The following is a 24,751-nucleotide window of genomic DNA, read 5'->3' on the forward strand; positions in this document are numbered from 1 at the left end:
GGCTCAATTCGACCAATTCGACCTCCTGGGGGGCTTTTGCTGTATGCACGAAAGCGCCGGCTAGCCATTGGTCGGGACGAGGACGCACCGCCGGACGGGAGGCAATAGAAAGTCGTGTCTTGACAGCACGTCGTATTGTTTGACTCGGCGGGGTTTCAGCCAGCTCTCAGAAACAGAACGAACAGAAGCAGACAGCGCGGGAGGCACGAGCATGTGCAGCCGTGTTTTACGGTTTGCGCAACCTGCATGCCTCGAGCATATTCGTAAGGTCGAAATGCGTGGCAAGACACAGAGATATGGGCGTCGAGATTGACTTGTTGACGTAACGTGCCGCCCGCGCCGTCTTAGTAATTGTGGGCCGTCTCCTGTTTCCCGACTGGAATGTGGTTGTTGGCGGGCAGGCGCTGCCAACGCAATGGCCAGATTGGGCGTTCAGAGTGGCAACGACGATGATCGCTGCCATGTCCAGCGGGCAGCAGCTTCCTCAAGAGGCCCGCTTGAGGAGGAAAGGGTGGGAGATCGGGGGCAGCGACTGGCGGGCTCCTTCCTCGATTGCATCTGCTGCCGGTTTAAACAGGAACGGGTTCAAGTTCAAACCCGTTCCTTCTCTGTTGAGAGACTAGACGATTCACAATGCACAATTTCCGATTCCACACCCTGTTCAGATAATCCGAGGCTGTGAGGCTGTGTGCATTGGTTAGTTGAGAAAAAACCTGACAGCGTCTGTAAAAAGACCTGCTATGAATTTAGCCCGGAAATCTCGATGTAAGTGTTGCAATACGACATACTGTTGTACTTTTGAGTGGGTAGAGGCTTGCAGGTCTTTCCGTCTTCGGCAACTAGGCGTGCCCCTCTTTGTGCTCCTTCCCCCGTCCCTGTCGTCTGACGTCGGTGGACCCATCGGAGAGAAAGTACCCTCTTTGTGAGGTATGAGGAATTCTTGCTACCGCAAACTGACGGCCGCATCGTGTGCCGCCAGACCATACGAGCGAGCAGATCTGGTTTTGGTTTTCTGTTCTCTTTATTTCTGTCTCATTCTCGTTTTTTCGCACGTTCGAGCGTTCTACCATTCCTCGACTTTGTCCTGTACATCCCCAGCTTCAATTCCCTCAACATCCGATCGGACGTCCCATATTTACAATCTCTTGGTCCGTCTTGCGTCGAACATCATCACATCATCACATCATCACATCCGCGCATCCGCACCATTGCATCCTCGCATCCTCGCATCCTCGCATCTTCGCACAATGCCGATCCGCAATCCCTTTGCAAGGCGCACGGCCGCCGACGAGCCGGCTCTGCGTCCCGGCTCGGCCGACGTCAGCGCCGTTGGCGACCTCCCGAAGCAGCCGTCCTTTGAGCGCGTCGACACCGTCGGGTCCATGGCCTCGTCGTCGACAAGCATGCGCAGCCGCCGCAGCCAAGACACAGGCGATTACAAAATGAGTGGTAGGCCCCGCCACCTGGTCTTCTTGACGTATCCTCTTGTTTGCAGTCCGACTACTAACAAGCCCAGTCGTCAACGACAGCGGCGTCTACCTACCGCCGTCGCCGACCTCGGAGCGCGACGCCTTTTGGTCGACATCGGGCGCACACGGCCACGGTAACGGCCACCGCCGCACCTACATCACATCCCTGTCGTCGCTGTCTCGGTCGTCTACAGACAACCACAGCAGCAACAACAACAATGGAAACAGCCCGACAGCCGGCGGCCGCAGCAGCCTCGGTGACATTGAGCCCTTTTCCATCTCGCGCGAGTCGTTTGACTCGTACCGCCGGTCCTTTGACATCTCGGCCAAGTCGCCCGTCGTGGCGGCCAACGAGTGGGGCAGCAGTGCCGCCGGACGGCAAAGCCTGGACTCGTCGACGTTTCGCAGGAACCTCAGCCCCGGCAGCGTCGGCATTGCCAACGCCAACGCCAACGCCTACGCACGGCCGTCGCGCCTCGCCAACGACCATCGCTTCCCACCCGCTGACGAAGGCTTCGAGGAGGTCGGCCTCGACGACGGCCGGCAAGGGCAGGCCCATGCCCAGACGACGGCCAGCCACGCGACACCCACGACCGCGGGCAGTGTCGCCTCCAACTTCATCCGCAAACGGGGCGCCTTCTTTTCCAAGTTTGGCAGCGACCACACAGCCGAGGGCGGCAATGCCCCGTTGGGTCGGAAACGGGCCCCGAGCGGCCAGGGCGCCGAGCTGACACCGATGGACCGGAACACGAGCCGGCCGTTGGCCGCCGTCGCAGCCGAGCCACAAGAGGCGCAATAGATGGCGGTCCTCCACGGCACCCGTCAGCTGCTTTCGTCGACGAGTCTAATGTTCCCTGTATACACATGCTTCGACTACATTTCGTTAATAATGCTATCTCGGGAGCGTCTACCGGATAGCGTCTTTTCAACTTTAATTTCTGTTTATTGTCCTACAGCACGACCTCTGAAGCTTGTGGACTTTTGTTTTTTCTTGTATTGTTTCCACGGCAGTTGGCGTTTGGACTTTTGGCAAGGGAATGGGTCCGTCTTTTCTCTGACATGCCTTGATCCCTTGATGTGTCTATGATTATTGTTTGGGGGGTATGGATGGTAATGTATTATGTCCGGGACAAAAGAATATATGTGTGTTCCTAATAAAATAAAGCTTATTATTAAAAATACTTCAACGTTGTGTTTTGTTTCCTGCGGCTACACTGTCACCGGCGACTGCTGTTTTTTGTCGTGTATCTCGGCCGATCTCCAGATGAAAAGACAGTCTTTTGGCTTGCGAAAGTCTAATGATATTCCACTTCCCGTCCACGTTTCGTCCCGACTCTATTTCTGCTCTCCACATTGCCGGCCATAAATGATGCCATTTGCAGCAACAATTCTCCCATCAAGCGACAGTTATAGCAAAGTCCACCAACAGTCTCTCTAACGGCTGCAGCCATGACAGATTCCGTCACTAAACTAAGGATCTCGATTCTTACGCCAAGCATATGAACGGCGTTTACAGGGTTCATGTTACTGAGCAAGACGGCACTACATTCGTACAGCGGCGTCGGTTGGATAATTAGCTGCCAGATTTTTTTCTCTGCAATACAACTCATTTACGAATAGAAATGATGTTCGTTGCCACCGTTTTTTGAGTTGCATTTCGACGAGACATATGTCATGTAGGACAATCCCGCCGCCGTATGACTCGCCTTTCCGATTTTATTTATTTTGTCTTCATTTTACACATTTTGTCTCTCGTTTTCAGTTTTCTTTTAAAAAAATAAAAATAAAAATTAAATAAACAAATACAAAAAAACATGGACAGTTCATGTTGCTCATTTATTCCCATTATTGTTTAATCAATACCCTCCCGCATTTCCACATACTCCGGAACCTCGTTGACCTCCCCACTCTCCCCTACCCCCACGATGGCGTCCTTAATTACGACACCGCGCCCGCGCCGAAATTCGGCTGTTCCACAAGTCGACGTGGACATACCACCAACAACCACCAAGATGCAGACCTTGACTCCGGAGACGAATGGAGGAGATGGCGGTGCTGAAGACCAACTACATTACTGGGACGATCGACCAGGGCACGGTTCCGGCTCGGTCGAACACGAACGGTTACTGGGCAAAGACAATAACGACGACGACGACGGCGACGATGACAGCGACCTCGAGCTCGACATAGCGGCGGAGCTGGGCACCGTACCGCTTGGTCCCTCTACCGCCACAACCTCCGCCGACGACAGCTGGTCACCACCGCCGGGCTTCATCTGGATCCAGATCGCCATCATGGCCAACGTCTTTCTCTCCGGCTTCGACGGCACCATTACCGCCTCCACCTACGCCGTCATCAGCTCCGACTTTGGCGCCGCCAACGCCGCCTCCTGGCTGACCACGTCGTACCTCGTCACCAGCACTGCGTTTCAGCCGCTGTACGGCCGCGTGTCCGACCTCGTGGGCCGCCGCGTGTGCTTCCTGCTGTCGACGGCCGCCTTTGCCCTGGGCTGTGCCGGCTGCGCCCTGGCGCCCAGCATTGTCGTCCTCAACAGCATGCGCGCCCTGGCCGGTCTCGGCGGCGGCGGGCTCATGACCATGGCGACCATTGTCAACTCGGACATGATCCCGTTCCGGCGCCGCGGCATGTACCAGGCGATGCAGAACGGCGTCTACGGCTTCGGCGCCATCTGCGGCGCGTCCTTTGGCGGCTCCATCACGGACACCATCGGCTGGCGCTGGTGCTTTGCCGCGCAGGTGCCCGTGTCGCTGGCCGTCTTTGTCCTGGGCCTGCGCGTAGTCCAGAACCCGGCCCACATGATGATGGGCGACCGCTCGTTCCGTCGCACGTGGGCCCGCATCGACGTCACGGGCGCGCTGCTGCTCATCGTGGGCGTGTCCGTGCAGCTTGTCGGTCTCAGCCTGGGCGGCAACGAGCTGCCCTGGAGCAGTCCCTGGGTCTGGCTGTGCCTCGTCGGCAGCGTCGTGCTGCTGGCGCTGTTCCTCCGCGTGGAAGGCCGCCGCGAGCGCGCGACCGACGCCAACGCCGACGCCGACGCCGACGCCGACGGCCGACCCGCCGTGGCGCCCATCATTCCGCTGCGCATGCTCCGCGGCCGTCTGCCGCTGGCCACCGAGACCGCCAACGTCTGCGTCGGCTTCGCCGCCTATGCCTACCTCTTCACGCTGCCGCTCTTCTTCCAGGTCGTCCTGCGCGACTCCGCCACCAAGGCCGGCGCCCGCCTTGCCATCCCCTCGCTGGCCTCGCCCATTGGCGGCCTCGTGGCCGGCGTCGTCATGTCGCGCTGGGGCCGCCTGACCACGCTCGTCCGCGTCGGCGCCGCCTTCATGGTCCTCGGCAACGGCCTCGTGGCGTCGCTCGGGTTCGAGGGCGTCGCTGCCTGGAAGTATTTGGTGTACATCTTCCCGGCCAACCTCGGCCAGGGCATCGTGTTCCCGGGCATCCTCTTCACGTCGCTGGCGACGTTTGAGCACAACGACCACGCCGTCGTCGCGTCGTCGGTGTACCTGGTCCGGTCGCTGGGCATGGTCTGGGGCGTGGCCATTACGTCGGCCGTCCTGCAGACGACGCTGAGCCTGCGCCTGCCGCAGGTGCTGGCGGACACGATCCAGGACGGGGACGAGCTGGCGCGTGTCGTCGACGAGCTGCGCCACTCGGTGTCGTACCTGCTCGAGCTGCCGGCCGACCTGCAGCTCAAGGCGCGGCACGTCTACTACGAGGGCCTGCAGTACTCGTTTGCCGCGTCGGCGATTGTGGCCCTGCTTGCTGTGGTTGCGTCGGTGTTTATCAACGGCAAGGGTCTTCGCAGCACAAAGTAGGCGTGGTCGAAGAGAGACCTGTCTGTACATAAGGGCTTTCGTCCCGAACCGAATTTGAAAACAGAATATAGAGAAAGGATATAGAGAATCCAAAAGAATTAGATGCCAAGATGCAAAACTGTAGTGTGACTGATTCTATGAGATGCAACAACAATGAAGGAAGTTCAGAAAATAAAACAGAAAAGGGCGTCACAGTATCGACTGCTGGAAGTCGCCCAAGAAGTAACAAAACTACAGGATGCAATAGTAGACGAACAAGAAAGGAAAACAGGCAGAAAAGAGAGACAAGCAAGACGAGACCAGACAGCAAACCATAACAACACAAAGACGGTGAGCCGACCTTGCCATCAGGCAACCCGCCCTACTTCGTCTCGAAGCTGTACTTGAGCCAGCCGCCCAGCGCCTGCAGACTCTCCCAGCGCACCGACTCGTCCGCCTCGCCCATCAGCTGCATCACGCGCGTCTTCAGGCCCAGCTTCTCCAGCGTGCTGCGCCGCTCCGGCACCTCGCGCACCAGCGCGCCAATGTCGTTGCACGCAATCGCCAGCACGGCCTTGTCGTTGTCCCACGGCTTGGCCATGATGTCGGCCAGCTTGCGCGGGATGGCGCCGTTGTCCTCGTCGAGGATGCGGCGCGCGTTCTCGGCCCAGAAGACGGTGCTGCGGTGCGGCGGCGACCAGCGCAGGTGGCCCGTGTTGACCTCGGCGACGTACTCGTCAAAGGTCGTCTTGGTGGCCGTGTACTCGTCGAGCAGGTCGCGCAGCTGCTGCAGGTCGTCCTGCAGGTCCGTGTCGGCGTGCTGGCGGCCGGCCACGTTCTTGAGCAGGGCGGGCAGGCGCGCGAGCACGGCCGTCGGCAGCAGCGTCGCGCGGTTGGCCGACAACAGGTTGAGCAGCGTGGCCACGAGCAGCCGCGTCGTCTTTTCCTTGGGCGACAGCCGCAGCAGCTGTGTCGCCAGCAGCACAAAGTCGTATTCCCTGTACGGTTAGTGACAAGTAGGAAAGAGAAAGAGAAAGTGGAAAGAAAGAGGAACAAGTCGCCAGGCGGCACCTACTCGTTCAGGTCGTCGCCAATGTCGGCAGCGTCAAACGACAGCTGCCACAGCACCAGCAGGACATGGTACAGCAGCTGCAGGCCCACACCGCCGCCGATCGAGCCCTCGAGCAGCGCGCCAAAGCGGCTGGCCACGGCGTCGCTGCTGGCGGCCGCGCCGCCGTTGGGGCCGCCGCCCGTGGCACGCCACAGGCCCGCCGCCGTGTCCTCGCCGCCGCTCGTGCTCACCCCGGCTGCCGTCCGCAAAATCGTAATCAGCGGCGCGACTGTCTCGCTGCGCTGCGCCCAGAACTGCTTGCGCGTCGCCCGCCCATACAGCAGCGACGACGACTCGAGCACGCCAATGTCTTGCAGGCCCGCGTCGGCGCTCTGCTGCGCCAGCGTCGACAGGTAGCTCAGCAGCGCCGGCAGCGCGCGCTCCAGCGTCGCCGGGGACTCGTCGCGTGCGTTGGCGAGCAGCGTCGTCAGCACGGTGGCCGTCAGCAGCGGGATCGGGTCGTCGGCGTTGTTGGAGTGGGCGAGCAGCGGCAGAATGTGGCGAAATGGGTCGTCGGCTCTGCTCGACTGTGTGTCCTGTGCGCCCCGTTGTCTCTGTGCGGGCGCCAGAATGGCCCGGGCCAGTGACGGAATGGCTTCCAGTAAATCGTTGAGCAGCACCAGGATGTATTGCACCACGTCGGTGCGCCGTGCCGCGGACTGCAGGACGCTGGGCTCGTCCTTGCCAGCGCCGCCAGAAAACAGTATCCGGTAGCCGTCAAGGTCGCTCTCGATGGCCTGCTTGCGGACGTCCTTCTTGACCTTGTCGACGGCCCGGATCTTGGTCAGCTGCCACTCCAGCACGGTGCCGGCTCTCACCGCGCCATCCCATGGGATTGGCCGTGTGCGGATGTTGTTCTGCAGCGCCGTCAGGTAGGTCGGCGGGTCGACAGACATTGTGGCGAGAGGAGGGTGGAAGGGAGATGGAGGCGTGGAGGAGAGGAAGAGTGCCGGGAAGAATCGAGAGTCAAGATCGAGATCGTTTTTCGAGCCGAGAGAGACCGGTGCTCGATGGCGGCGTCGTCGCAATCAATGCACCAATGACCAACAGCCGATGCTGCAATAAAAGAGCCTTCGTTACGGCCTGTGCGTCTGGTGGTAGTCGGGATGTCGAGGCGCTGAGAGCTTCTGGCTGGTGATAGTCGGTGCCTGGTGACGATGGTGTCAAGAAGGTCTGCTGCTACGAATGCAGTGCTTCCTTGGTACTGAAGTACAGCACTGCACGCTAGAGAAGGTTAGGTGCTCCGCTACCGCCAATGACTTTCACGCCCCGCTAAGCTCCCCCAAAGCTTGGGCCACAAAATGCCGCGTCCAACACCGCCACCAAAACGGAAAGAGGCTGGTGCGATAAGATAAGAAGATGCGATTGAAAGAGCGAACGAGGTAAAAAACATCAAGACAACGGAACCTGATAGGAGGCTTTCGTTGATTCCTTTCGTAAGCTTTTGAATGTATACAACATACGAAATATGTAAAACAGAAATACAACACTGAACTAGAGCCAAAAAAGGAAACGGACTACACCGGGCGTTCGCTCGTTCGCTGGCCGTCGCTGGCCCAACTACTAATCCGAGGGGGGAACGGACGAGATCCCGAGCGTGTCAGCGCCCTTGGTCGTACGTGGAAATCGTGAGGACATGCGAAGCACAAGTAGGTTATCGGATAGAAATGCCAAAGCCGCAACCAAGACCAAACGGTTCACGCTGGAGAGCTTTGACAGTGCATTTGCCGCCAGTCCATAGTCACGTGATCCCGTCTACTAATCGATTGTCGTCCCGTTAGCAGCGGGGCTTCCCGAAGAGGCATAAAACAAGTAAACAACACTGGCTGCACTTGCATGGCCTGCACCACCACCACGGACGAGTTGGGCGTCTGCGTCTGTCTGATTGGTCTGGCCTGTTATCACCGTACTGTGCGTTGGCAGTGCCCGAGACGCCCGTATGTTGGGGCCCAAAAGTCTCGCCGACCGAGAACGGACGTCTGGGCGTCGTATTCACTGCCTTGGCTGTGACATTGGGGACGAGAACGGCGAACCAAGCATACGATAGTTCATCCACGATAGATGAGACACTGCAGAGGAGAAGGGGTGCAAAAGAATTTAGAACCATACTGGTCGTCTGGCTTCTTTTCGACTACCAAGATCGATGCTTGTCAACGATCTGGCGGGATGGCAACGGCATCGCACCTTCCTCACGATGACGAGGCTGCCGCCCCTCTTTGCCCCTGTAAAAATGCGAGAGGCTGGCTGGCTGGCTTTGGCGCAGCGGGAAGGAGGTTGGGGGAAATGAGAGGCGTCTTTTTCCAGGCCATACCCCTGTAATTTTGCAGCGCTGTGTCGTGTTCGATGGAGCCAAAGTCGCCCAATGCCCACCATTAAACAGCACCCACTCCCCTGTCTGCCATGTTTGCTTCTGGCCTCTCTCCACTGTGACCACTTACAACACCCACTGCCCGCCTTCGGGTCCTTCCTCCCAGCCATTTTTAATATTTTTTTGCTCACTCGTCTTGGCCGATTTGCACCTGCCTGCCGGCGCGGCACGCATGTTAGAGTGCATGCATCCTGCCTCTTAAGTCGACGCAGGATGCCACTTGCATTCCAAAATACTTGCTTCCTCTCTCCTTTTCTTTGATCTGCTTTCAACTCTCTGCCTCCCTCTTTGTTTTTCTCGCACTCTCTCTTTTTATCGTGCATCTTGTGTATCCGTCGTTGCATTCTCATCTTTCACGACTTCCCCTCCGCATCGACACCCGACCCTGGTCCGCTGACGACATTTCCGCCTGACGATTTGGAGACAAATTCACTTTTTTTTGAATACAACATACTCCAATCCCTTCTGGAGAAATCGAGGTGTCGACATTGCAGACCTTTCGCGCCGATCTGGCTTCTGTCGAATTAAGCTTTCTTTCCGCATTCCAGAGGATTGTCTCGTCCGGAACGTGGTTCGACCCTCCAGTTACACCGTCACCAGCTCGCTCTCCACCCCACTTCTCGACCGCCTTCACATTCCAGTCACCACGAAGCCGCCTGCTGCTCACACAAAACACACCCAAGTTGCCCAGCTCAGCGGCGGAGCTGATCGGCAGTCTTTTGCCTCTTGTCTCGTGTCTCTTACATACACTTGTCACAATGTTCTGTGAACTTTACAACAACCTCCGGCGGGGGGCTTCAGCAAGCCTACCGTCCGCCGCCAAACTTCTACCTCTCCTCCTCCTCCTCACATCAACGTCTGCGCTGCCAATACCCGAGGTGTCGCAAGACCCCCGGCGAGATCTTTCGAAAGAAATTGAGAAAGAGCGGATAAACATCATCGTTGCCGCCTACGAACTCTACACCACCACCTGGACCGAAACGCAGACGTATACGAGCACCTACACCTCCGACTCGCCAGCCATGGCCACGGGCGGTATCTGCACCCCTGTTGCTGGCTCTGGACAAATTCCATGTGGCAGCGTGTGCTGCGGCAGCTGGCAGTACTGCCCATATAACGGCCAGTGCCTGGACAATCCGGGCTCCGGCGGTGGCGGTGCCGGCGGCACGACGACCAACTTTGCTGCCCCGACTCCGACACCGACGCACTATACGACCTACACCAGCAATGGCGCGACCTTCACAACGCCTTACAATCCGCCCTACAAGGCCACGTCGGGTTCCGGCACAACCACGGGCACCGCGATCGGTGCCGCCGGCACCGGTGACGGCGTTACGTCGACCACTTCGTCGAACCATTTGTCTGGCGGCGCCATTGCCGGCATTGTCATTGGCACGCTGGCGGGCATTGCCCTGCTCATTGCCGTCTGCGCGTGCGTGCTCGTCCGCGGTCTCTGGCACGGCCTCATGGCCCTCCTGGGCCTTGGTCCGAAGCGCCACGACCGCGAGGAGAACGTGACCATCATCGAGGAGGAGCGCTACGGGCGTCACGGCAGCGGTGGTCGTCAGCACAGCAGCTGGTACGGTGGTGGCGGACGTCCGTCGCCGCCGCCCATGAGCGAGAAGAAGAGCCACAACCGCCGCTGGCTTGGCCTTGGTGCTGCTGCTGGCACGCTCCTGCTCCTCCTCGGCCTCAAGCGCCACAACGACCACAAGAAGGAGGAACGCCGCCGCCCGGCGCGGTCGCGCAGTGACATACGCAGCGGCTACTACAGCGCCTCGTCGTACACGGCGACCATTCCGAGCAGCCAAAACTCAAGGCGGTCAAGGGGCACACGAGCCAGTCGGCGTAGTGATCCCACGCGGGTGTCACGGTCGTCCCGTCCATCCCGGACGCCGCGTGCGTCTCGTGCACCGTCTCGGATGTAGATGAAATTCTGTTCCGAGCCAATGAAGACGGAATCGGAGAACCAGACACTCGCCACTGTATTTTTCCTTGAACATATTTTACATTGTCCAAAAAGGGACGATTTTGTATTTAAGTCTGAATCTTTGCATTTTTCTTCATTGCGACGGCGTTTTGGACGGTTGCATTAACGAGCATGATATGAGAAGGGATGAAGGGGAAAGAAAGGGAAGAGACACGGGTATGAAAATGAAAGAACGAAAAGGACGCGGCGAACACGATCGATACCAATGCAGACTTGGAAGTTTTTCGACGGCAATCTACGACGATGTATATTCATATTATAAATAAAGCTAATATCAAAATGACCACTATCTGGACTTGATCTGCGTCGCGTACTTGCCTGTACTGATTTGAGTCCCTTCCGAGGCTCTTCTCGTCGTGGTTATCGTAAATACCGTCCACATATTGCAAAAAAGTAGGTCTTGATGTTTATCGAATTGTATTAGATATGGATACGTTCCGCTTGGCGCCGGTCTCAAGATTGTTATAATCTTTCTGATTTCATCTCAAACGTAAATTACAGACGAGGAGTGCTCGGACACATGTGATAGATGCAAAATAATAAGAAGCATTTTTTTATTTTTTGTCGAGAGGGTAGTTTTTGTTTTGGTGCTGGGCAAAACCACCCGTCAAATGATGCGTAGAGGGTCGAGTAGCCCATATCTGTATGTAGATCGAGCCTGCTCTGTTCACCTCACACACACACTGCCAACTGCCCCCTCTCCACCCATTCGCCTTTTTTTTCCATGTGTCCCGTGCTGTGAAAACAAAACCGCAAACCGAGAAAAAGAAGCCGTTTGGTACAACGTCACTGAAATCATAGATCGATATAGGAAACAACCAAAATTTCGTTACGCCTCCTCCTCAATGTTGCCCTTCTCCGAGACGTACAGACCGTCCAGGAACTTCCGGATGTCCTTGTTCCGGACCTTGCAGATCTGCTGGATGTCTGCTGCGCTCTGGGAGACCGCCTCGAGGGAGTTGCCCGTCAGGATCAGCTCGTCCTTCTGCGCCTTGGAGATCTCGACATCGACGCCCGCCTGCATCACCACCCGCCGCACAATCTTCTCGCCGATGAAGTTGCGGATCTCGACCTCGAACAGGCCCGTCTCGTTGTTCTTGTCCACGTTGACGTTGATGGGGAAATGGGCGTACACGTAGCGCATCTTGTACTTGTAGCCCTTGGTGACACCAATGATCAGGTTGTTGATCAGCGTCCGGACGGTGCGCAGGGTAGCGACATTCTTGCGGTTGCCGTGGTGGATCTCGATCTGGATGACGTTCTTCTTCGGCAGGGAGAAGTTGACGGCGACGTGGCTCAGGTTCTTGGTGAGCTTTCCTCTGGGGCCCTCAACGGTAACGAGTCTGGACTTGATATGGACCTTGACTGTAACGCAAATATAGTCAGCATGCACGTTGCGAGAAAAAAATGAAATAACATTCCACCTCGCGTCGTCCTCAAAAAAACAATCGCTTCGGGCGCACGCGATCCCGGGCTGATCGACAACGAAAAGGGTAGGCAAGGTAGGCATTTGGTCGTCGTAGTTGTTCTCGTTGCGGTCGCAGGTTCCCATCAAACAGACAGAGACGAGTCGTCGTCCTTGTCTGACGAAGCTCTTGTCGTTCTGCCCGTCGAAGAACGTATTGCCGGTAAACATAATTGGTCGTAGCGGCGTTGACGTCCCGTCTCCGCCTCGTCTGCCGCTGCAAAGGCTACCTGGACCACGAATCCGAAGAGCACTTCCTTCCTTCCCTTCTCAATCCGTGGCCCGTCCGCACTTTTGTAGCCGAGTCCGATTTGGAGGTGGACGCAGCCACCAACGCCGTCAAGAAGTTGTTGTCCATGATTTTGAGTCGGTCGAAGCCGTCCTTTGCTGTCGAAGCCTTTTGCCTTGCTATTCCCCTTGTCGTTGTCGGTCGGTCGGGCCGTCGAGTCGCGGTTGCGCATCCGAAGCGGTCATTTGTTCAAAGAAGACACCGGCGTCAAAAGAAACAGGATTGTCTCCCATGGTAAATCGTACCTCCCTCCGGAATCTCCAGAGTCTCCTCAGAGTGAATGTACTTCATCTTGAATCGTCGGTCGGGGGGTTGGCCGCGTGTGGTGTGAAGTGACGTTGGGTGATGAAGATGGAAGATGGGGGAGACGTGCGAAAAAGTCGTGAGCCTGCAAAGCGATTTTCCCTTGGTTCTAATTTTTTTCTTCAGGTACGGGCTGGCCGGAAACGGGTGTAGCCCTCGCACACTTTCCCACTAAGATTTTCGAATTTTTTGCTGGGTCCCCTCCCTTCTTTGCGCTGTGCGCAATATGGGTACAGAATATGGGCAGCGTGAAAAAAGTTATTCCGAGAGACTAACGCCCCACTGTCCAAGGAGCAGTCCAACCTCACCAACTAGGGCTGTGGTGCCGATTTGCACGTGACCATTATCGGCGATAAGAAATGAGGGTCAGCTCAAAAGGTGGGGTTTAGGTGGTTGGGAAGCGGGTCTACCCAATCTCCACCAGTGCTCCCCAGCCTTGTGTTTTGCCAGCACCTGATATGTCATGTGCAAGGCTAGCTCAGCTTGCGGACAAGGCAGCTGCATTTACTAGCGCCATAGCAGCCCATGCAGGCGGACCTCACAGCCGACTGCAGCGGTTCGTCACCGTCCCCCTTGGCGACGTTTTCTTGATTCCACAAACGAACGACTTTGACGGCGCCACAACGCAACAACGCCAGACCACTCGATAACGTGCATTTATGACCCAAACACGAAGCTCGCGAAGCAATTGGTGAGACGAATCATCACCGGCAGTCACAAGTCCCTCACGCTTCCCGCCACCATCGACGAAGAATCACCAAACACAAACCATCGACGTCACCATCGACGAATTGCCTCAACGGCACGGGCAAAGCATCCAGGCGTTTTCCTGTTCGACGTCTCTTTCTGAATGATACCAAGGCCAGACTGCGGCCCCCTTTTTTGCTTCCTCCACTGCCACAATGGCGTACTTCTTCTCGACCCCTGTGGACATTGACGTTGTCCTCGAGAACAGCGATGATCGGTCCATGGTGGACGTGCGGTTGGAAAAGAACCGCCGCGAGAAGGCACCGCTGTACATGGATGGCGAGTCCGTCAAGGGTGCCGTGACTGTGCGGCCAAAGGACGGCAAGCGTCTTGAGCACACGGGCATCAAGGTGCAGTTTATTGGCACAATCGGTAGGTCCAAGGCCTCATGTCCCCGTGCCTCTTGTTTTAGAGAATAAAGAAAGGACACCCCCCCGCTGATTGTCAGAAATGTTCTTTGATCGCGGCAACCACTACGAGTTCCTGTCGCTCGTGCAGGAGCTGGCGGCGCCGGGCGAACTGCAGCACCCGCAGACCTTCGATTTCAACTTCAAAAACGTCGAGAAGCAGTACGAGTCGTACAACGGCATCAACGTCAAGCTGCGGTACTTTGTGCGCGTGACGGTCTCGCGGCGCATGGCCGACGTGATCCGCGAAAAGGACATATGGGTGTACAGCTACCGCATCCCGCCGGAGATGAACTCGCCCATCAAGATGGATGTCGGTATTGAGGACTGCTTGCACATTGAATTTGAGTACAGCAAGTCCAAGTACCACCTTAAGGATGTGATTGTCGGCCGCATCTACTTTTTGCTGGTGCGGCTCAAGATCAAACACATGGAGCTGTCGATCATCCGGCGCGAGACAACCGGTGCTGCCCCGAACCAGTACAACGAGAGCGAGACGCTTGTGCGCTTCGAGGTGCGTCCATCGCCGTTGATATGTTTGTCGTGATACTGTACGCTTGGGAATATACCGCTGACCGACTAGATCATGGACGGCTCGCCCTCGCGTGGCGAGACCATCCCCATCCGCCTCTTCCTCGGCGGCTTCGACCTCACACCCACGTTCCGGGACGTCAACAAGAAGTTCTCGACGCGGTACTACCTGAGTCTGGTGCTTATCGACGAAGACGCCCGGAGATACTTTAAGCAGTCGGAGATCATTCTGTACCGGCAGGCGCCCGAGATCGCCATCGCCGAGGCGGCCGCGCCGTCCGCAATACATGCCCCGCCGCCAGAGAACAAGGCCGCCGTGGCGCTTCCGCCCCCTGCATAGTTGCGAAGAGGCGGCGTGTCCACGAGAAAGTAGCTTTGAGGATGAGGGAGTGTGAAAAGCTGGCCAGTCGCTTTTTACATGTCATGAAATTACTACCTGCGACCGTGTTTTGTAGCTTTTGTTAGGTCTTTCGTTTTCTTCTACAGCATTTATCTTGTCGCCTTTAGGTTCTTCAGCGCAAGTGTATACAATACAATCGCTAGTTTTTACACTTGGACTTGTTGTGATATGTAGGCATCGGCGACGTGCGTGCGTATGTATCTCTGAGAACAGTGCGCTATGCCGTCATTGTAATACAATTACATGAACAAACAGAAGAGAAACAAAAGCAGAGCATCTGTATTGCAAAGTATGGCAAGAACAGAACATCAAACAATGAATTGAAAGAAAAGAAAAAAAAAAACAGACAGAGACTATATCAAAGGAAAAAATCCCAACGCCATCCTGAGCCCTAGAGACCCCCTTTTTATACTTTGTAAACCCAAAGCACGCTCAGCCCGCTCCTTCTCTCATGCACGCACTTGATTACGTTATGAGTCGTCCATGGTGATGTCTTCGCCGTCGCCACCACCACCGCCGCTTCCAAAAGCAAACTGGTTGTTCTGGATCGCCGCGATGCGGTCCAACTCGGCCTGGTACTGCTTGCGCAGGTCGGCCAGTGTGACCACCTTGCGCCACGGTGGCCGTTGCGCGGCAGCGGCTTTTTGGAGGAACGATGCCATGGGATTGCTGTCGCTCTTCTTAGCTGCAGCGGATGCTGGCGCTGATGCAGGTCCTGATGCTGCTGCTGATGCCTGCGAGGCGGACTGTGTCTCGGCTTCCGTCGCCTGTGTACCCGCGAGGTTGTCGCTGGAGGACGTCTCCACGCTGGGAATGGCCGTGTCATGCGGCGCACTAGCATTGTTGCCGGCGGACGACGCCTGGGCCAGCGGGTCCTCTGTGTAGATCCACGCCTGTTTGGGGTCGACACAGCTCAACGTGTTGATCAGCTTGAGGTACTGGCGCGTCACGGGCGTGTCGAGGATGTCGTCGCTTCCGCCGGCGTCAGCGGCAGCAGAAGACGCCGTCGCCAAGAACTTGTCGCCTTCGCCGGCTTGCTGCAGCTTGTGCAGCTGGTCGAGCAACACGCTGGCGGCGCCGCGGTAGTCGTTGTGCGCGACGCGCCAGCTGTAGAGCACATGGTGCCACGGCGTGCCGCGGATGACCTCCATGGCGGCGCGGCACTTTTGCTCGAGAACATCGTCGACGGTATCGCGCAGACCACCAGGGAAGGGGAGGGCCAGCAGGGCCGCAACCTGGCCCGTCTCGCACATCTTTTCGACAAGGTAGCGCAGGCCGGAGCGCTGGAGTGCGGCAGCGCCGGTGCCGGTTGAAGGCGTTGGCGATGAAGAAGAGGAAGAGGACGAGGAAGGCAGTGGTAAGAAAGGCTGGCCCATAGACAGGAGCGCACTGTGTGCGGTGTCGAAGCGCGACAGGGCCGTGGCCGCTGTGAACAGGCGGCTGAGCATCTCGGTGCGCGTGGACGACAAGACGGCGGCCTCGGCGGCCGGGTCGTTGGCGCCGAAGCTTCCATGTCGGCTGTCGGCTTTACTGCCGCCCTTGGCCTGCTGGCTGCCGTTGCTGCCGTTGCTTCCAGTGTTGATGATTCTGGCACTGAGGCTGTTGGCCTTGCTGCGCACAAACTGCAGCGACAGGCGGGAAAAGTCGATGACGTAGGCATAGGCCTTTTGCCGGTCGTACAAGGACACGATGTGGGCGTAGTAGTTGGGCAGGCCGCTGTAGAACAGGTTCCACTCGGAGTCGTCGATCAGGCCGGCGCTGTGGCGCAGCGGATGGCGGACCACGGTGCTGAGGCCAACGGCCGCCTTTTGGAAATAGAGCGCAGCAGTGTCGTAGTTGCGCAGCGCCAGGAACGTGCGGCCCTGCACATAGGTTGAGAAGGGGTCGTCGGTGGCGAAAGCGCTGAGCTGCAGGGAGAGATCGGGGCGGCCGCGCTTGAGAAGCATGCACTGGATCATGGCCGGATCGAGCTCAATCGTGCTGCGGGCCGAGCAGACGTCGACGACAATGTCGGTCAGAAGCGAGGACAGTGGAACACTGCCGGCCTGCTCGCCGAGGCCCAGCAGATGGCCAACGCTGCCGCCAAGCACCGTAATAACTTGAGTTGCGTTCTCATCAGAGGCGACTGCATTGGACGCTCCGCCTGTTGACCCGGCTGCCGAGCCGGCAGTGAACGAGCCTCCTGCTGCCGTCGAGAACGAGCCGCCAGAAAAGGAACCGGACAGCGACTCACGCTCGGCGCGCTTCAGGGCGACGCTGAAGTCGGTCCGCGACAGCCACTTGACGAGCTCAAGGCGCTTAAGGGCGTCGATCAGGCGCGAGTACACCTGGCCCACATCGATGCGGCTGTGCAACGCGACGCGTTCGTCCTCGAGCTCAAACTCCATGTGCACCAGCAGGATCAGCTGGCGGAACAGGATCTGCCAGAACAGCTCGGCGGTGTCCTGGATGCCACGCACGACAAGCTTCAGGCCAAACTGCGTAAAAGGGTAGCGCACGTCATGGCCGCCCTGCAACTGCTGCTGGACAACATCGTCGAACAAAGAGAAGAGCGTCCGGTAGGTGGTCTCGTCGACGAGCTCAAAGTTGTCGCCGAGAATGTCAATGACCTGCGCGCACTCGTCCTCGGTCAGATGCCGCCAGAAGCCGGCCTTGTCGCCGAGCGACTGGATGCGCTCCTCGTCCGTCTTGGACGAGGCGTCGTCAAACAGCTCCGCACGCAGAGCAGCCTCGCATGTCTGCAGCATGCCGTCGGAGAAGCTATCCACAAACGAGGCACCCGCAGACAGTAGACGGCTGACCTTTTCGGAGTTGGCATTGTTGCTTCCGCTTCCGCTTCTGCTGCGGTGGAGGCCGCCGCTGCCGCTGCCCCGGCCACCAAAGATGGATGAGGACTGGCTCGATGGAGCGTTGTGGTAGACGAGCTCAAGGCCGCTGCACTCACGGGCGGCAGCCAAACAGTCGGTGCACACAACCCAGGCCAGGCCCAGGTCCGGGTCGAGGGCAAGCGCGAGGGCCTCGCTGCGCTGTTTGTCGAGCTCAATGAGGAGGCGGTAGAAGCGGCGCCACTGGATCTCGCTGGCGCTGCGGAAGAGATCGTAGTCCATGGCGCCGGACGAGCCGCGCTCGAGTGCAGCGGTCGATCCCAGGACCGTGCAGATGGACTCCATGAGACTCGACGCGGACGCGGTCGTTGACACAGCCGTACTAGAAGGCGCGCCGCTCCGCTTGGAGGTCTTGTCTTTCGTCGCACCCAGACCGCGCTCGTACATGGCCAGGGCAGTCTCGAGCGTCGCGCGCGAGAAGCGGCCGGGGAAGAAGATGAGATCAAGCCACTTCTCGGCGGCGTCGGTCGGGTCGCAGGGGCCGGACGTCTGTGCTGTAGGTGCACCGCTCTCGGTGTGCACGGCCGTCCAAGTCTCCTGCCAGTCGGACGCCAGATCGTCGAGGTCGGCCTCGGTCTGCATGACGCGGTAGATTAGGTTGTTCTTCCAGAGCACCCACAGGCTCAGCTTGCGCGGTGCCGTGTACGAGATGGCAAAGTCGGCCAGCGTCCAGACGTCGGCTGCCGATGGTGTTGGCGGCAGTAGCGAGTCTGGTGCACTGTCCAGGGGCTCGACCTCGACACGTGCAGCGCCACTGCCGTGGTTGGCACCGTCCAGGGCCGCGTTGGCTGTGGCCTTCCAGAACTTGAAGCCGCCAGCGCCGACAGGCGAGTACGTGGCGATAATGGCGGCACCCGGTTGGTTGTCGAGCGGGACAACGCGCAAGAGGTTGGTCTGGCTAGGATCAATGGTCCACTTGCCCAGCTCGTGCGGCTCGCGCGCCAGACCGAGGATGTCGCCCGTGTAGCAGATCTCGCCGCGCTCAATGTTCCAAATGCGCAGTCGGTGGTCGAGGCAGACGGTGAAGAAAAAGGCCGCTCCGTTCGTGCCAGTAGACGTTCCATCGCCGTTGTCGAGGCTGAGCGTCGCTGTGACGGCCGAGGCAGCTGCTGTGATCTCGAGATTCGTGCCCTCATACTTGATAGTTGGCCCGCCCTGGAACGGCAGGATGCTGCGGAGGCCCTGGATGAGGCCGACGGGGCTGTGGAACGACTCTTTCCAAGACACAGATGCCGCCGCTGCTGTTGCAGGGCTCTGGTGACTGGGGTCGCGGCGGAAATTGATGAGGCCACCGTCATGCAGGGCTACCACAAACTCGTTGGCGCTGACAGCCACCAGACACCGCGGCTGCTTAAAGTTGAACGTGGCGGAGAGGTACGGCTTCCAGGCTTCGCCGAGGTCGGCTTCGTTGGCAAACGCCCGTTTGCGGAACACATCGGGCCGCAGGAGCAGGTGGTGCAAATAAAACGACTCGTCGAGCACAAACACGGCCAGAGCGTCGTGTTGCTGCGGGTCGGCAAGGGCGATGCAGCCCGGCCGCACGGGTTTGGGGAAATGCAGATACAAGATCAGGGGCGCGTCTGGTGCCGATGAGGGGCTCTCCGGCTGGTGCTTGGCGACGTCGATGGCGCGGATGCTGAGGACGTAGCCGCCCTCGAGCACACGCCACAGGAAACTGCGCGGCGCATCGTGATGGCGGCGGTGGTAGATGCCCGACTCGGAAGCAAGGTTCTTGGCACGGTAGAACCGCTCCTCGTCCGTGAACGTGCTGTTGTCACCGCTGTTGCTTCCAGAAAGGCTCGCAAAGGACGACACAGACAAGCTCGGGCTGCTGCTGCCGTTGCCGTTGCCGTAGTGGCTACCCGAGCTGCCGGCACCGCCGACCAGCCTGCTTGTTAACCGACGACCGCCACCTCCATTGGCTGCGGGCACCTGTGCGTGGACAACGGTCGCGGGAGACGCGGGTTCGAGGCTCACCCGCGTTTCTTTGTAGGCGTAGTACAGCTCGCGGGAACCCATCGTGGCCTCTCCATCCAGCGCGCGGAGGCGCACCGGGATTGAATTGGTCGTTGGGGGGGCGAGATAAGGCTTTCTTAATAAGTTCGAGTCAATTCGCTGTCCGTTGCAGGCATGGATGACACGGTGGTTGCGTCGTGATGTTCTCCTTAATGTATCGTAGTATGTCGTGATGCTTCAATTTTAGAGCCTTTACAGTGAAAGAGCAAAACAGTCTTTTTCAGGTCCACACCAAACGCGTCCGTCAGGCTGGCGGCCAAAGCAAGAGCGAACAGGCTGGAGCGCTAACCGAAAATGGAAATCAGCTCCAGAACAATAGTAGTTGAATTGCATGCACGTGACGCTCAGAGGCCTAAATTAGCCTTTTAGGGCGTTGCCAACGGTTCTTCCCCTGTTGTTGTCAACAATTAGCGCTGTATTCCAGGGAGTATGTCAGTCCTCTCGGAATATTTTACAGAAAGTTTTTCGAATTGAGTCAACTTCGTCTATTCATTATTCTTGACAGCTCATTCTCAAATAGTCCACTGACATTCTAATTTATCACGCTGAAATACAAACGAAACGGCAAAGATCAAACACCACAAATCCGTAAAACGCCGGCTGCATGGCAAGACTGCAAATGACACCAAACACCAGAAGCCCGGCAGAAAACATGACTCCAGACAATACGAGACAAAAAGCAGGACAACAGAACCAATAGCCGCCCTCTAAACACTACTCGTCCTTGTCCTTGTCTTTGTCGTCTTTGGGCGCCGGGTCGCCGATGCCGTCGGCTGTAATGGCAAACATGCAGTCGCTCTCGGGCAGACACGGCGAGTCGTAAATCTTGGCAATGCGCGTCTCGGCACGGCCCTTTTTCAGGCTGATGCGTGTTGTGCTGGCGTGGGCAATGATGTTGCCGCCAATGGGCTTCTTGGGGTCCGGGTTGAACATGGCCGAGGGCCCGCCGTCGACCTGGGCCACCACCTGGTTCGTAATAACGACAGCAATGCCGTACGTGTCGGTCATGGACTGCAGCTGCCGCAAGAACTGGCCCAGGTGCATTTGCCGGCTGTTGAGCTCGCCACGGCCCATGTAGTCGGTGCGGTACAGAGCAGTGGCGGAGTCGATGATCAGTAGACTGAACCGGGTCTCGGCCATCATGCGGGCGGCGTCGCGCAGGAGCGCCAGCTGGTGGTCCGAGTTGTGGGCGCGGGCCACGGCAATGTTGTCCAGGACCTCTTCGCCCGCCAATCCATAGCGGTTGGCGGCGGCAAGCACACGGCTCGGCCGGAACGTGCCCTCGGTGTCAACGTACAAGCACTTGCCCTCGCCGCCACCGCAGTCAAAGGGCAGCTGGCAGGTGACGGCCAGGGTGTGGCAGAGCTGGGACTTGCCCGTGCGGAACTCGCCAAAGATTTCGGTAATGGACCCGGTCTCGATGCCGCCGCCGAGCATGGTGTCCAGGTTCTTGGAGCCGGTCGTGATGCAAATGAGGTCGCTGCGGCGCATGTGGATCTCGGTGGCGGTCGTAAAGCCCATGGGGACGAGTTTGGAGGCCTCGGTGATCATGCGGGTGGCCTTGAGGTCGGAGATACCCTTGATTTGCTCAAGTGCGCGGCGGGGCGTGTAGGCGACGGACTCAACAGTGTAGTAGCCGCCATCGTGCAGCAGCTGGATGTCGCGCTTGGTGAGCCCACCGAGTCCCTGGGCGTGTTAGTTCCGTATGGAGAGGAAGAAAAGAGAGAAGTAAAGAGAAGGGACATCATACCTCCAACTCGGATACGGACAGCGGTGCACCGACATTGGCACCAGCACCTGTCTCCTCAACGTTCTCCTCGTACTCTTCGACTTGTGTCATGTTTGTGTGTAGATGTGGGTGCGTGGTGTGGTAGTTCGAGGCACACAAGAGGATGATGGAGAGGTGTGAAAGCGGAGGCCGACGAAAGAAAAAGGTACAGAGGCTCAAAAAGGGGCCCTCGTGGGATGCGGGGGTTTTTGCGTATAGACAAGGCAGCAACGGGAAAGGGCTTCTATTCGTTGGCGTCGTTGACTCCTTCCTGTCTATTTTTGATTTCGCTTGTTGATGGGGGCGTTTGTTGACGCGTCGCTCAGGACGGAAAGCGCGACTGGTGCGGGTAGCTGACAAACCGGCCAACACGCCAAGTCAGGTGATTTTAAGAGGGAAACTTTGGGTGAGACGCTAATCAACGACATACAGCGCCATACGTTCGCTAACATTGCATTGGTGGCCCGCTGAGCGTTTGGTTCACTCCAAACAGATCGACAAATGTAGACTTTGTTCTCTCCCCTTTTCGTTGTTCTTTCTCCTGCAACCTTATTTCAACCTCAGACTTTCTGCATTCTATTGTTTTCACGGTTAGTGTCGTGCCGATATACACGTTTTATTCTAATGACTTCTTCGTCCTACTTTCACCGGAAGACAGTGAGAGTCAATAAACAATAATATTTATGTGCAGTCTATTACGCTCATCCATGATTCAAAATCAAACAGAGAGAAGAAACGAAACACGAATCATGAAACCAGTCCTGTGCAACGACATTATGGCAAGCACTCCCCCGTCCCCCCTAACGATTTACATGTACAGAAAAAAGAAACACATACACATATATGTAAAGAACAAAGACTTTTTTGATATCACACTTCCCGCTCTCTTCATGCCCAACTGGACGTCGACTGCGATGCCCGTCCGGAGTCCCGTACGAGTCTATGACGCCCGTCCAGCATCGTCTCGTTAGCTTCCCTGTCTTCATCGGTATAGGGCGTGACCGTAGGACCAAACGTCCCGGCCGGCAAAACCTCAACAGCCGCGTTGACCTTGCGGGCGGGACGGTTGGCCAGGGCCGTACCGGGGGCGGCTATCAACATGGGCGTGTATGCTGCCGCAGCCGCAGCCTCAGACGTTCTAAAATGGCCGGTCGTGTCTTGGGCGGCGACCCGGTGGTAATATGACTTGTCGGCTGGTAGCGTTGCGATCACTGGATACCGTGACGCGGACGAGGTGCTGCTGCGGCTGCTCGTGCTACGGTTGCTGCGGTTGCTGCGGTTGCTACGGATGCTGCGGTCGGCATGGCTGCTGGGGCCGCTACCGCCGGCTGCTCCGACGCTCATGGATGACAGCGAGTCGGCCGACGCCGTGGATGTGTGTTGAAGGTGCTGCTGCTGCTGCTGCTGCTGCTGTTGCGAAGCTGGTGGCGGCGGCAATTGGTAGTTGGCCAGTCTGCCAACCGCTGCCGCTGGGGTAGGGCCGTGGTGCCGGTTGATGCTAGAGCTCGGGCTCGGGCTGGACATGCGCGAGCTGGGAATGTAGGTGTTGAGCTGGGGTGCGGCGGTCGTGGACAAAGGGGCTGCAGCGGCGGTGCCGGCGGGTGAGGTCGGCACGCTTCGGTGGGCCGACTTGTGCGAGTAAGCGCCTTCGAGCCGTCGGAGGGCCTCTTCATTGAGGGGCCCGCTGGCCACCACCGGCCTTGTGTTTCTTGTGGGGCTTGAGGGGGCCACCGTCAACAAGTGCGTGCTCAATGTCGTGTCGTCTTCGGAAATTTGGGGCAAGGGTGTCGACGCGTTCGACGGAGTGTCGAGGCCCGTCTGTTGACCTGAAGAACGCCCGGTCTGCCCAGGTGCTTTTGTCTTTGATGAGCTCCGGCTTGGCGTCGTCGGACGTGAGATCCAAATACCGTCGACCTCGACACCGGTCTGGATGGCGCGTATGCCAAAGGGAATGTCGCTGTTGGTGCGCTGCTTGCGGGCGGCGGCGGCAGATCGAGCGGTTGGTGATGAGGACATGCCGACTTTGCGCATCTCGGTGAGGCGGGCACGTTTCTCCTCGTCAATGATCTCCTGGCGGCGGACCTGGCGGCTGGTGCGCCATAGTTTGAACAGGCCGATGAGGAAGACGACGGCAATGGCGCAAGCGAGGACCTGGCGAGACGGGTTAGCAAGACGATCGATGGAGACATATATCCCTTTGAGTCGTTGAGTGGTAGATCGAGCAGTGGGACATACAAAAGTCATCTCCTCCCAGAGTGCCCAGCTGACAAAGAAGACGCCCATTGTGGAAGGTACGCGTTTGCGGGGGCGGGCCGGTAAAGGGAAGGAGCAAACGGAGCAAAAACGAGAGGAAGAAGGAGCCAAAAGGCCGAGAAGAGAAGGAAGAGAGTGCGGGAGTGCAATTGGAGACCCTCTTCGTTTTCTTTACTGCGGACTGCAAAACAAGATGAACGGTGACGAGTCTCAGTGCGTGGTGAAGGTTGGAGCTGGTAGAATGGTGTCTGGGTGCCGTTTCCAAGTCTGGATTTGAATGAAAGGTAAACGGGCCGACCCCGTTTTAATTCGTCAACGTCTCGCCCAACTTTTTGGGTGGTTTTGTCGTCTCAGATGTTGTAAAGAAAACCGTTGTCGATTTTTTCTGCACCTTGTATTTGTCGTTTCTTTTTCTCTGGGTTGCGGGTAAATTTGTCGCAGGAAAGAAAAGTGCAAGCCTTTCTCGGCGCAGCGGACACGGCCGGTGTACTGGTTTGCTGCGATCTTGCTTTATGTCCGTACGTTTACTTTTCGACTTTTGCCTCTCTCTGCATGTGCCGCTGCCTGTGCCTCTATCTTTGGCTTGTCGTTTGCCGGATCGTTGTACACGAGAATGGAAGCACGGCGGATCGTGTCTGCAGGGGTAGGGCGCTTGGGGAGTTGTGATTTGTTCGTTGTGCTAGTCGTAGTCGTGGTCGTCGTGTGATTTTTTATTTTCGAAGCTGCGCCTGGTTCTCCTGGTGTTTTCTGAGATACCTGTCCTCTGTGAGACAGAATACGACAAATGCTGCAACGACCGACCTGTCCGTGCAGAAACGATGGTCACAGAAGCAGGCCGCCCTTTTCTTCGAGCCAGGTTCTGGGGTCACGACGGTCGTGACCTAGTCCACGTTTTGTCGCTCACCCGTCCTCCCTTTATGGTCGTATTCGC

At 57.7% G+C, this 24,751-nt stretch overlaps 9 protein-coding genes across 9 annotated transcripts; 4 read left to right on the forward strand and 5 right to left on the reverse strand.

Moving 5' to 3' along the window:
• Positions 1–1,247: 1,247 nt before the first annotated feature.
• SPSK_00851 (uncharacterized protein) lies at positions 1,248–2,268 on the forward strand (the record flags this gene model as incomplete). Its single annotated transcript, XM_016727797.1, has 2 exons — positions 1,248–1,449; positions 1,517–2,268. 2 exons carry the CDS (start codon positions 1,248–1,250, stop codon positions 2,266–2,268), a joined length of 954 nt encoding a protein of 317 aa, XP_016584389.1.
• A 1,126-nt stretch (positions 2,269–3,394) lies between these two features.
• SPSK_00741 (uncharacterized protein) lies at positions 3,395–5,308 on the forward strand (the record flags this gene model as incomplete). Its single annotated transcript, XM_016727689.1, has 1 exon — positions 3,395–5,308. The coding sequence occupies one exon, from the start codon at positions 3,395–3,397 to the stop codon at positions 5,306–5,308; it is 1,914 nt and encodes a 637-aa protein (XP_016584390.1).
• Positions 5,309–5,669: 361 nt separating this feature from the next.
• Positions 5,670–7,294, reverse strand: SPSK_00772 (V-type H+-transporting ATPase 54 kD subunit; the record flags this gene model as incomplete). Its single annotated transcript, XM_016727720.1, has 2 exons — positions 5,670–6,285; positions 6,363–7,294. The coding sequence occupies 2 exons, from the start codon at positions 7,292–7,294 to the stop codon at positions 5,670–5,672; spliced, it is 1,548 nt and encodes a 515-aa protein (XP_016584391.1).
• A 2,230-nt stretch (positions 7,295–9,524) lies between these two features.
• SPSK_00824 (uncharacterized protein) lies at positions 9,525–10,694 on the forward strand (the record flags this gene model as incomplete). The annotated part of the gene is made up of 1 exon (XM_016727771.1): positions 9,525–10,694. One exon carries the CDS (start codon positions 9,525–9,527, stop codon positions 10,692–10,694), a length of 1,170 nt encoding a protein of 389 aa, XP_016584392.1.
• Positions 10,695–11,585: 891 nt separating this feature from the next.
• Positions 11,586–12,392, reverse strand: SPSK_10343 (60S ribosomal protein L9; the record flags this gene model as incomplete). Its single annotated transcript, XM_016736799.1, has 1 exon — positions 11,586–12,392. The coding sequence occupies one exon, from the start codon at positions 12,390–12,392 to the stop codon at positions 11,586–11,588; it is 807 nt and encodes a 268-aa protein (XP_016584393.1).
• A 1,323-nt stretch (positions 12,393–13,715) lies between these two features.
• SPSK_00832 (vacuolar protein sorting 26) lies at positions 13,716–14,838 on the forward strand (the record flags this gene model as incomplete). The annotated part of the gene is made up of 3 exons (XM_016727779.1): positions 13,716–13,932; positions 14,009–14,481; positions 14,551–14,838. The coding sequence occupies 3 exons, from the start codon at positions 13,716–13,718 to the stop codon at positions 14,836–14,838; spliced, it is 978 nt and encodes a 325-aa protein (XP_016584394.1).
• A 530-nt stretch (positions 14,839–15,368) lies between these two features.
• Positions 15,369–19,802, reverse strand: SPSK_00662 (nuclear pore complex protein Nup160; the record flags this gene model as incomplete). Its single annotated transcript, XM_016727612.1, has 1 exon — positions 15,369–19,802. The coding sequence occupies one exon, from the start codon at positions 19,800–19,802 to the stop codon at positions 15,369–15,371; it is 4,434 nt and encodes a 1,477-aa protein (XP_016584395.1).
• Positions 19,803–20,513: 711 nt separating this feature from the next.
• Positions 20,514–21,639, reverse strand: SPSK_00830 (DNA repair protein RAD51; the record flags this gene model as incomplete). Its single annotated transcript, XM_016727777.1, has 2 exons — positions 20,514–21,485; positions 21,550–21,639. 2 exons carry the CDS (start codon positions 21,637–21,639, stop codon positions 20,514–20,516), a joined length of 1,062 nt encoding a protein of 353 aa, XP_016584396.1.
• An 816-nt stretch (positions 21,640–22,455) lies between these two features.
• Positions 22,456–23,850, reverse strand: SPSK_00798 (uncharacterized protein; the record flags this gene model as incomplete). The annotated part of the gene is made up of 1 exon (XM_016727746.1): positions 22,456–23,850. The coding sequence occupies one exon, from the start codon at positions 23,848–23,850 to the stop codon at positions 22,456–22,458; it is 1,395 nt and encodes a 464-aa protein (XP_016584397.1).
• Between the last annotated feature and the right edge of the window lie 901 nt (positions 23,851–24,751).

This window comes from Sporothrix schenckii, assembly GCF_000961545.1.
Source record: "Sporothrix schenckii 1099-18 chromosome Unknown Cont48, whole genome shotgun sequence".
Classification (NCBI taxonomy): Eukaryota; Fungi; Ascomycota; class Sordariomycetes; order Ophiostomatales; family Ophiostomataceae; genus Sporothrix; species Sporothrix schenckii.